A 12,082-nucleotide genomic window follows, 5' to 3' on the forward strand; every position below is an offset into this window, starting at 1 on the left:
CGCTTAAGTCCCCTCCCGCCCCCCACCCCGCCCCCTAGTCCTCGCCGAACCGGCCCCGGCCGCTCGCGCCCCTTCCCACGGCGCTCCCGTGCCAGAGGCTCCCTCAGGCCCCGGCAGCTTTGGGGCGTTAATTTCCTCCGTTAAAACTGTTAGAAAAAATAAAAGAAAGAAAAACTTTATTAGCCTGCACCAGAAGCAACAAAAGACCCAGAATTTGCCAAGTCCGAGGTCGTTTGCCTGAGACAATAGAGAAAGCAACGACCCGGATACAGCTCGGTAGAGAAGGAAGTGAAAACACAAGGCAAAGCGCAGCCCTAAGAGCAGCAAGAGGCGTGAGCGCGTGCGCCGGGCTTGCAGCCGCTCTGTGTCTCTCCGGCGGAGGAGCCGAACAGAGCCGAGCGAGAACCGAGAGGGAGCCGAGCAGAGCCGAATAATGACGAGCGGTAGCCGAGAGCCCTGAGCGGCTGTTCCCACAAATCACTGAGGCTCCACCCCTCCCCCAAATCCGTGGGAAGCCAATGTTTGTTCCTGGTGTTTGTTTCTCAGGGAGTTACGCAGAGTACAGTTTACACAAAGGGGCGTTGCTAGCTTAAGTTACTACCAAAAACATAAATAATACCGACAGCAACATTCTACCTGCTGCCTCTGTAAATTGCATTGCTTCTTGGAACGTGCGGATATTTTACTTCCTAAGGGGGAAATGTGAGAATCGCATTAGATTTTGCTTGCTGCTTTGAAAATTACAACTGTAAGAGAGGGGAAAAAGCATTAATTTAGTTACATTAATGAACTATTATTACAACGAGTGTAATGTGGACAGTCATTTCCACATAAAGGAATATTTAATTTTACTAAGAAAACATGTAAGAGAAAACATTCCATTTCACAAGTATATCGTGTATTACCTCAGGATGTGTGTCCACATGAATGTGAAATAATGCCTTGCATCCACTTAGGGAATTTATTTTTTAAAGTGAATCTATAAACCCATAAAAACTCAGGTCAGTATGTACAACTGGATATGGTAGTCCTTCAACAGTTTCAAATGCCACATTTATTTACATACAGGTTAAATACTTTCTAAATGATATTAAAATGTTAGAATCTGACTAGTATTAATACTTTTCAAAAGTTTATATATCAAGGACAGAAAGATTTGGATAAAGTTGATTCAGTTCATTAGTTTATTCCACACATAAACATGGAGTGGCAGTGTTTATAACATGGGAAAATAAATGTGTAAGGATCAAATTATATAATGCAATAGTGGAGCTTACTCTTTAAAGAAACATGTTGAATTAGTTTGTGAACTAGAACTGAGTTTTATAATATTAAATTTGACAAAAAATAGTAAATATTTACTACAAAGTAGTATAATTTATGGAATGATTACATAGAGGCTGGATGACCTGCAAGATAGTTGTCTTTTCCCTTCCAGAACTTAAGGTACAGGTAAGGATACAAACAGGTCAGACAATTGCTATATATTGTGAGACAGGCTACCAGAGAAAGAGTACAAATGCTAAGAGGAGAGAAGGCACTCAGGGAAGGCTTCCTGGAGAAAGTGATAGAGCCAAACATACTCTGAACTGACCTGAGAAAGGGAGAAAAGGAGACAAAAATGTTCCAGACCAAGGAACGGTCATGTGCAAATGCTCAGGGCTAAGAAGAATTGGCTAGTTAGATTCCCCAAAAGCTGGACTACTTCTAATGCCCCAGGACATTCCACCGTAACAGTAGCTGTTCAAATTATAGCTCTACCTAATCTTTCTATGTTCTTTATCCCTGCCAAAAATGTAAACTCCTCCAATCTCTAAGAATCTCTAGCCCCTGAACCAAACTACCACAGCTATGTGCCCCCTCAAATCTTTCTGTAGAAAGTTACATTCCAAAATTTTAAAAGCTACTTAGTAAACCCTCTTTCTTTTCTATGATCATTCATGCACTTCCTTGTCTAAAGTGGAAAGTTACCCTGCAGCCTTCTCAACTGGAGGCCACTCAGGCTCCCACACCTCATTTTCTCAAGAACCAGGGGTGGCATCTGATCCTTAATACCCCCCACTGGCCTTCAGACCTGTTATTCATCCAGTTAAAAGCATAGCAACTTAATTATTTGACCAGTTCCACTTCGGGAACTTAATTTCCATTCTATTTCAAACATGAACCATACTAAGGATTGTTTTACTTCCGAGGTTAGAGAACCAAACATTCCACTCTCCTCCTAGATTCATTGGGAGGAATTATACTGAATTATCTAAAAGGGAAAAGACACTCTGAAAGCTAGCATTCAAATTTCTATAAGAGAAATTTCTAGAAATAGATTTTTTTTTCTTCTAAGATTTCATTAAAGGTCTTTACAGAGCAAAATCCAGGCTCCAGATCCAGCTGCCAAGGAGACCCTGTTATTCCGTGGGTTCTGGCTACAGCATGGCAGGCCACTCTGGATGCCCACCCTTCTGTTCCAAGATGGGGGTGGTAGACAATTTCTTGTCTTTGGGTTCCACATGATCACACGATCAAGCAGGGGCTTCTTAGGGCCAATCTTACCACTTGGGTCCCCGGGAAGCATGATCTTCACTTTGATGCCCAGCACACCCTATCTGAGCCCCACATGGTGCACAGCAGTGTCAAAGTAGTAGTTAATAGGCTTCCCACTGTGAATCATCAGGCCATGCACAAACATCATGGATTTAACCCTCTGTCCTTGGAGTTCCCCAGATACCAAGATCTCACAGCCTTTGGCCCCACTCTTCATCATGAACTGCTGTACACTATAGCAAGCCCTCTGCACAGCAAGTCCACCTAGGAGTTTGTATCGGAGAGACTTTGCCCTAATAATAGCATACAGACCTCTTGTGGCCACCTTTTCAGTTTAAAGTTCTACACTGCCCTCAGGGAAATCAAACTTCTGAACCAGAGCAGTCAATTCCCAGATCTGCCGGCCCTTCTCACCAAGAACATCCTGTGTCCTGGTGGCCAAGATAATGATTTTGTCCTGGTTGGTGTAACTCAGACCTCAACCCCAGAGTAGCCATCTTCAGCCAGCTCCCAAGTGAGAAACTCGTTCAGTTCAGCTTTAAAGGTGCCATTGGCGACAAACTTCCTCTTCTTGGAAATCTGCACCACCATCTTGCTGCCATGGGCTGCTGATAGAAATAGACATTCTGAATAAAAAAATATAAACACATTTATATTTAATGAACATTGCCTAATTGCTCTCTAAAAACAGGCTGTACTAATATATATTATCACCAAGAGTGCATGAGAATTCTTTCCAAACCCCTGGCCATTGAGTATTAATAATCTTTTTTAATTTTTAATTTTAAGTAGTTTTAGATTTATGAAAGAATACAACAATAATACTGAATTTGTGTATACTCCTCACCCTGCTTCCACTAATGTCAACATCTTGCATAACCATGTTTACATTTACAAAACTAAGAAATTAACGTTAGCACAGTATTGTTAATTAAACCACAAACTTTATTTGGATTTTACTAGTTTTCTCACGAATGTCCCCTTTTGTTCCATGATCCAATCCAGAGGACCATGTTGCATTTAAATTAGCAATCTTTTTAAACTTTGCAATACATGTGTTAAAAGAAAAAAAAAGACAAAAAGAAAGGAAAGAAACAGAAAAGAGAAAAAAAAATTAAATAGTGAATTGCTTTTTTGATTTGTATTTAATAAATGTGGAAGAAACTTGTAGGTATTTCCCAATACCTATTATCCTTGTCTTCAAAAATAAAAGCTCCAAATTTTAACTAGACAAGTTTTTCTTTTCTTTTTTTTTCTCTTTTTTGGAAAGATTTTATTTATTTATTTATCAGAGAGAGAGAGAGCTGGGGGAGCGGGAAGGGAGGAGCCTAGAGCCCAGCACAGGCTCAATCTCATGACCCTGAGATCAGACCTGAGCCAAAATCAAGAGTCTGACACTTAACTGACCGAGCCACCCAGGTGCCCCACTAGACACAAGGTTTTCAAGAATAGAGACTACATTTTCTAACTTTCTCGAAGTTATATGTGGTTACATAATTAAGTTCTGGCCAATGGGATGCTAGCTTAAAAGGTATTTACAACTTCCAGGAAATTACATGAAATGAATTCTTTCCGCACTTTTCTGGATGCCTTTTTCCCCCCCTAATCATTGTGGGTAGAACTTCCAGTACACTGTTGAATAAAAGTAGTGAGAATACACTTCCTTGTCTTGTTCTTGAACTTGGAAAGAAAGCTTTCAATCTTTCACTGTTTTAGTCTGATGTTAGCTGTGGGTTTTCATAGATGCTTTTCTTTTGTAAGAGAATAACTTCTGTTTCTAGTTTGCTAATTGTTTTCATTTGGAAAGAGTTTTGAGTTTTATTAAATGCTTTTTCTGTATCTATTGGAACAATCATATGGTTTTTATAATTTTGTAAATTTGTCAGTATGGCATAGTATATTGATTTTCATATGTTGAACCAACCTTGCCTAACTGGTACAAATTCCATTTAGTCATGATGTATATGTTACTGGATTCAGTTTTGCTAGTATATTGTTGAGTATTTTTGCTTGTATATTCATAAGGGATATTGCTTTGCTATTATTTTTCTGTCATATAAAAAATCTTTATTGTTTATGAACTGCCATATTAGCATCTCCTATAATATTTTTCTATATGTCTTGAAGGTACACACTGTAAATTACTATTGGCATTCTTAACTCAGAAAAATTTGAATCTCCTAATGATATGCCATCTTCTTGTTAAATTACTTCTGTTATATAATCTATCATGCTTTTCTTTTGTTCTACATTCAATTCAAGGTATTCATGCATTAGTACACATATTAGGAGAATAAGTATTTCCTAATAGTTGCAACCATGGACAGCCTTAATGTAGTATTTTGCCAAAGAACACTCTTAATTTTCACAATTCTCTCCAACTAATTAAGTTGAAAATGACTGTACAAGTATCATCAACAAGTATAAAAAGCAGATTTATATTTAGAAGTGGTCCTTCAAATTACTCCTACAAAAGGTGGTGAAGTAAGTAGCATAGTGTTATATGGATACTTGCTATATGGAAAAGAAACAAACAGAAAAACAAAAGACAGCAAACAGAGAGTCTGCAGAACTGAATTCGAGTCCAAGCTTTGCCACTGAATTTGTTTGACCTTCAAAAAGGCAACTTGAACTCTTTGAGCCTCTGATTCTTCATATAGAATCTGGACATGATAATAATAACCTCTCTAGTTAAATGAAAAGTTTTGAGAAGTAGATGACAAAGGACTCTCTCCAAAATTACTCCAGAAAATGGGAGAAAACAAAACAAAACAAAACAAAAAAACAAAAAACAAAAAAAACAAGGAGGGCATGCAATGCACATAATGATGTAAAAAGAAAAGAGAAAAAAAGTTATAATTAAATATGAATTAATTATTGATAATGAAATTGTGAAATTTAATATGATTATTAAGCAAAGATAGGTAACCAGAAGAGCCATAATTCTAAAAGATTATAACTCAATCCAAGAGAGTTGGAGGTAAAGAGATGGGAAGCATGGGGAAAGTAAAATAAGAGAAATGAAAACAAAAATTGAATTGTCTTATATGGTTCAAGGGAGAAGCTGTAGATTCTGATTAATTTTTTTAATCCAGGAAAATACAAATCAGTTTGTTATAAATCTAAGGACAATATACCTGGTTCACAAAGGGTAGTTGAACACATGAACTACCTTTCTACCCTTCCTAAATTTCACTGAAGTCGCAGAACAAATATAAAATGGCCATAAAACCACAGTACTGTTATAAACTCAGGAGGAGTGTCACCAACAAACTTTTGAAGGCTACTGAGGAATTTTGATAATTACAGAGGTAGGCTCAGATTGCCAACAAAACCGACCAGGCTAAGAAGCTATTAATTTCATTCAGGTGAAAGAAAGGAGTTACTGAAGTGAGATTTTCCTATTAAGTGTCTGCATGACCCTCAGATGAGAGATAATAAGGCCTATAAAAAGGGCTAAGCCTTCGACAACAGTATGGGTGATTCATTAAAAGGAAAAAGTCACACAACAATCCTGTTTCAGCTTTCTCTCCAGAATAAAAGTTCAAGTTCAGTTCTTATTAAATGGGAAGTCTGATTCCAGAAATTTTCAGAATGGGTGCTAGGTTTATAAGAGAAAGAATGATAGCCCAGTGACGATCAACTGCCACAGGAAAAATCTAGCATCATGAACTACTCATAAACCATAAAGGATAGCCTACTCACTCACATGCACCCTCCCCGTACCACCAACCTTCTTCCCACCCACTATAACCACTGGAGCAAGGACGTCTATAAACAGAACTAGCATTTGTTACCTGCCGGTTGAACAGGGCTTCTTATTTAGGCAAGGGATATAAATTCTGGCTACCAATACCATGAATCTATGTATACAGACATATAGGCAAGCAAGCTTCGTTAAATATTAAAGTAAAACTAACAACATGAGAGGAACTAAAGTTTTAAAAACCTTTAAAACAATTATATAATTCAGATATATCAGGGTTCCTTGTACATCATGAGATTTAGAAGGTAAAAGGGAGGCAGAGGCCATCTACTTTTAGCTGCAGCAGCACCAAAACAAGCTCCGTTATCTACGAAGATAGAATCCACATTCTGGCATCTACTCACCAGCTTCAAAGGTATAAGGTTACGGTGGAGGAACAGTTCTGGAAAAGGTTAGCGCCAATAGCTGTACTCATTTTCTGACTTCTAGATCACAGCTACAAGTGTATGATCTTCAAACTAAGTCTCATTGGATCCCTGACTTTCATTCCTCCAGCCTTTCAAATGACTTCATATGCACCAAATTTCTTTTCAGCATAACATACCTAGACTGGTTTCTGTTTGCTCTACTGAAACCTTGTCTGATACAGTGTTTACAGAAAGGTGTTCAGAAAATAAATAAATAAAACCTCAAAATGGGAATTTAAGATTTATTATTTAATTTGGTGCGGGTCAAAAGACAGTGGTGATTTTATTACCAGTGGAAAATAAGATATTGGCAATTCAAGGCATGCATGATAAAAGAGTTACTTATATTATCACATGATATTACCTGGAATAAGGTGCCTGTTAAGGCCAGCTCTTTGTAACAAGTATTTGTTATGATCTAATGCTAAGATGAGAATAAGAAATATTGAACAGGGTTGGAACCAGCATAAGCCAGCAGCTAGCCATCATTTATGATCCTTTAAGGATATCTCCTGCAGAGAGCCCATGGCTCATTTTATCTTGCCATAATTAATATTTTCAGAGGTATTCAAGAGAAAACAATATTGATGAAGAAAAGATTGTGCTCAAATTTCTGAACTTGAAGAGAATTCTAAATGTTCCTTTAGAGAAAAGACAGAATATCTATGAAGGAGTAGGAATTAGGTTCAAATAAGAATTGTTAACTGCAACTTTGGATGTTGGGGAACTTCTAAAATCCTTTCAATGCTTTGCAATAAAGTGTTCACTGATAATCATCCTTTTCAAATTATGTAAAATATACTGACTGCAGGATTCTCTTCAAGGATTTAGGCAGCAAAGGTCTATTCTAGTATTACATGAATAAAAACTTTCTACATATTTTTTTTTTAAGATTTTATTTATTTATGTGACAGAGAGACAGCCAGCGAGAGAGGGAACACAGCAGGGGAGTGAGAGAGGAAGAAGCAGGCTCCCAGCGGAGGAGCCCGATGTGGGACTGGATTCCGGAACGCCGGGATCACGCCCTGAGCCGAAGGCAGACGCTTTAACGACTGCGCTACCCAGGCGCCCCAAACTTTCTACATATTTAACAAATGAATAATATTGAAAAGATTTTAAGTTAGTTTCTCACAGCTAGTATGTATATATAGTACAAAAATTTTAAATGTGCAAAAGAGTATCATGAAAATAAATTATCATCTTATCTTTGTACCTTACCCAATCATCTCTCTAGATATAACAAAATAACCTTTTTTTTTTTAAGATTTTATTTATTTATTTATTTGACAGAGAGAGAGAGACTGCCAGCGAGAGAGGGAACACAAGCAGGGAGAAGTGGGAGAGGAAGAAGCAGGCTACCAGCCGAGGAGCCTGATGCGGGGCTTGAACCCAGAACACTGGGATCACAGCCTGAGCCATAGGCAGACGCTTAACGTCTGCGCCACCCAGGCACTCCAACAAGTTAACTTTTTTTAAAAATGGTACTTGGGATACCTGGGTGGCTCAGTCACTTTAGTGCCGGACTATTGGTTTTGGCTCAGGTCATGATCTGCCATCAGAAATTGACCTCAGCAGGGAGTCTGCTTCCCCTTTCCCTCTGCCCTTCCCCCTGTTCTGCACTCTCTCCCTCTAAAATAAATAAATAGACCTTTTTTTTTTAAAAAAAAAAAAAAAAAGGTGCTTAGCTCAGGGCTGAGTTTTTATAACGGCTTTATTGAGATATAATTCACATACCATAAAATTTACCCTTTTGTGGTGTAAAATTCAGCAGTTTTTAGCATATTCAAAAGTTGTACAACAATTACCGCTACCTAATTCTAGAACATTTACTTACTCCAGAAAGAAACTTCATACCCAGTAGCAGTTACTTCAATTTCCCCTATTCCTAGTCCCTGCCAATCAATAATTTACTTTCTGTCTGTATGGATTTGGCTATTCTAGATATTTCACATAAATGGAATAAAAAAAATGTGTGGTCTCATGTGTCTGGATTCTTTAATCAAGCACAGTGTTTTCATGATTCATTCACATAGTAACATAGCTTTTTAAAAAACTAACATGATACTGTGAAATGTTATCAGTATTTGTTCTGTATGAAAAAAAGATAGGGGCGCCTGGGTAGTGCAGTGGTTAAGCATCTGCCTTCAGCTCAGGGCGTGATCCCAGTGTTCTGAGATCGAGTCCCACATCAGGCTCCTCCACTAAGAGCCTGCTTCTTCCTCTCCCACTCCCCCTGCTTGTGTTCCCTCTCTCGCTGGCTGTCTCTCTCTGTCAAATAAATAAATAAAATCTTTAAAAAAAAAAAAGAAAAAAGAAAAAAGATAAAAGTGAGAGGTGAGTACTTCAATATTTGCTGTAATAGTTGTTTATTAGACAGATCTCTTAGACAAGCTAAGGTATTCAATTATTTTTCAGTGCATATGAATGGCAGTCTATGGAGCTGTGTTTCACAAGGGGCAAGTCCCAAGAAAGCAAAGCAGATGGGCAAAGACAGCATCAGTGATGCAACATCATAAAATGTACAATACTGGATGTTAGAGAGACAAATAAGGTTAGTTAGAGACAGGTTTCGTGTCATCAACTCAAAAGCTGCAGAGGAGCTTTCAAACAAACAAAAATGCATAAATGATACCTTCTGTTCTTTTTTTAATCCATCAGATATTTAAGTGACAATCATAAGCAAACTCCCTAACATGGTTCTAAATCTATACAATTCAGTTAAGAAATTATTGCAAAATATAACAAAGAAAAGTGAAAAATAAATAAAAGTACAGATCAAAGGATCATCAAGAAGCAAACACCTTTCTAAACACTATGCCAAGGGGTACCTGGTTGGCTCAGCAGTTAAGCCTCTGCCTTCAGCTCAGGTCATGATCTCAGGTCCTGGGATTGAGCCCCTTGTCAGGCTCTCTGCTTAGCAGGGAGTTTACTTCTCCCTCTCACTCTGCCTCTGTTTCTCTATCTCTCTCTCTCAAGTAAATAAATAAATCTTAAGAAAAAAAAAACTCACCATGCCAAGACCAAAGAAGCCTCTCTCTTGGGGCGCCTGGGTGGCACAGTTGTTAAGCGTCTGCCTTCAGCTCAGGGCGTGATCCCGGCGTTATGGGATCGAGCCCCACATCAGGCTCCTCTGCTATGAGCCTGCTTCTTCCTCTCCCACTCCCCCTGCTTGTGTTCCCTCTCTCGCTGGCTGTCTCTATCTCTGTTAAATAAATTAATAAAATCAAAAAAAAAAAAAAAAAAGAAGCCTCTCTCGAGCCTCCTCAATTAATACTCCTTACTTCCTATAAAGTTAGTCATTATCCTGAGTCTAATACTACTTTTAAATATTATATAAATGGACGCACACAGTATGTGTTGTTTTGTTTCTGTTTTTTTTTTCTTTTTGTACTGATATTTGTTTTTTGTGAGAATCATTTATGTTGTTATGTGTACTCGTAGTTCATTTGCAATGTGGAATCCCATGCTTGAATGTACTACATTTATTTATTCGTTTGCCCTTGATAAACATTTTTGCTCTTTCCAGTTCAAGGCTATTATAAATAATGATTCTATATGCATTCTTGTTTGTGTCTCTTGGTACACATAAGCACACATTACTGTTGGGTTTATATCTCAGAGTGAATACTGGATAGTATTCAAATATTCAACTTTGGTACAAAAAGTCAAGCAGATTTTCTAAGTGTAGTACCAATTTATACTCTCATCAGCAATGTATTTAAGTCTGGTTTTCTTCTCTTCTATAGGATACTTAATGGAGTCTTTTGAATCTTTAGTTTGATATCCTACATCAGATTTGAAACAATCTTTGTTATTATATTTCCAATTTTTTTTTTTTTTGCCTCAGTATCTTAGTCTTCTTCAGGACTTCGATTTCATGTATCTTGGATGCTATCACGTATGTCTCTTGCACTATCACCATTTTGCTTAACAGTTACTTCTTTATTCTTTTCCTCTTGCATTTTATTATAATTAGCAAGAAGAAGCAAGGTTGTACCTTTAACACTTTACTTGGAAATCTCCTCAGCTAAATATCCAAATTCATCATCGACCAATTTTACTTTATACCCAACAAAAGGACACAATTTAGCCAAGTTGTCTGCCACTTATAAAAAGGTCACCTTTCTTACAAAGGCCAATAACATGTTCCTCATTTCTTTCTGTCACCAGAAGCAACTTTAATATTCATAATTCTACCAATATTCTGTTAGTGACAATATGCATATTCTCTAAGATGATAGAAGCTTTCTCTACTGTGTTCCTCTTTTCCAACGGAACCATCACCAGAACTGCCTTTGATGTCTGTATTTCTACCAATTGTCTCTTTAAGGCAATCTAGGATTTTTCTATCATGCACTTCAAAATTCTTCCAGCTTCTACCCATTACTCAATTCCAAAGGCATTTCCTCTTTTCCAGGTATTTGTTACAGGAGCAACTCACTTCTGGTACCAAAATCTGCCTTATTTTTTAAAAGTTTACCATAAAAATTATTACAATTGGGTGACTTAAAATAGTAGGAATTTATTTTCTCACAGTTCTGGAGGTCAGAAATCTGAAATGAAAGTGTTGACAGGGCCACATTTCCTCCAAAAACTCTAGGGGAGAATCTTTCCTTGCCTCTTCCAGTTCCTAGTGGCTCCTGGTGTTCTTGGGCTTGTTGCAAGACTCCAATCTCTATCTCTGTCTTTACATGGATTTTTCTGTGTATCTATGTCTTCCCTTCTTTTCTTATAAAAAAATCAGTCATTGGATTTAGGGCCTATTCTAATTAAGTACGACCTTAACTAATTCTAATTAAGTATGACCTCAACTAATTACATCTGCAATGACCCTAATTCCAAATAACTTCATATTCTGAGGTTCCAGGTATTCACAAATAATGTCAATGGACATTATTCAACCCTCCACAGTCTTCAATATCTTTGTACACAAAAAGATAGTCTGCATTGACCAAATAACGTAGTCTGCCAATCTTGGTGGTGAAAGTTTTTGAGCAATTTCTAAATCAATAATTTTAACTCATATTCACTAGGGCCCCATAGATGAGGGATCTGATATTTCTTTGATAAAACTGTTGTTATTAGACTGGTTGGGATTAAAGGAAACATGGGTGGACTCTTCTTGTCAAGTTTTATTATGAGGTTAATGCTTATTTTGTAATGTGAATTTGGAAGATTCCTTTTTCAAAGATATGGGACAAATTTAATAGCATAAGAATTATCTATACTTTGAAGGTTTGGTAGTTATTATGGACTGAATAATTGTGTGCCCCCCTTTATATGTTGAAGCCCTACACCCCAATGTGACAGTATTTGGAGATAGGGCCTTTGAGAGGTAATTAGGTGTAGATGAGATCATGAGGGTGGAGCC

General features: G+C 37.6%; 1 protein-coding gene and 1 pseudogene across 9 annotated transcripts in view; both read right to left on the reverse strand.

The window, feature by feature from the left end:
* Positions 1-3,090, reverse strand: part of PHF14 (PHD finger protein 14) — a 228,355-nt gene extending 225,265 nt beyond the window's left edge. For all 9 annotated transcript variants that reach the window (XM_008686328.2, XM_008686327.2, XM_008686324.2 and 6 more), the window contains exons 1-2: positions 2,953-3,090; positions 637-689 (exon numbers count right to left, since the gene is read on the reverse strand). In XM_008686328.2, coding sequence (XP_008684550.1) covers positions 637-658 — 22 coding nt within the window. In that variant the 5' untranslated portion in view covers positions 659-689; positions 2,953-3,090. The remainder of the gene's footprint in view (positions 1-636; positions 690-2,952) is intronic.
* Positions 1,162-2,958, reverse strand: LOC103658819 (annotated as a pseudogene).
* Positions 3,091-12,082: the final 8,992 nt, after the last annotated feature.

Source organism: Ursus maritimus, unplaced genomic scaffold, assembly GCF_017311325.1.
Source record: "Ursus maritimus isolate PB19 unplaced genomic scaffold, ASM1731132v1 scaffold_3, whole genome shotgun sequence".
Lineage (NCBI taxonomy): Eukaryota > Metazoa > Chordata > Mammalia > Carnivora > Ursidae > Ursus > Ursus maritimus.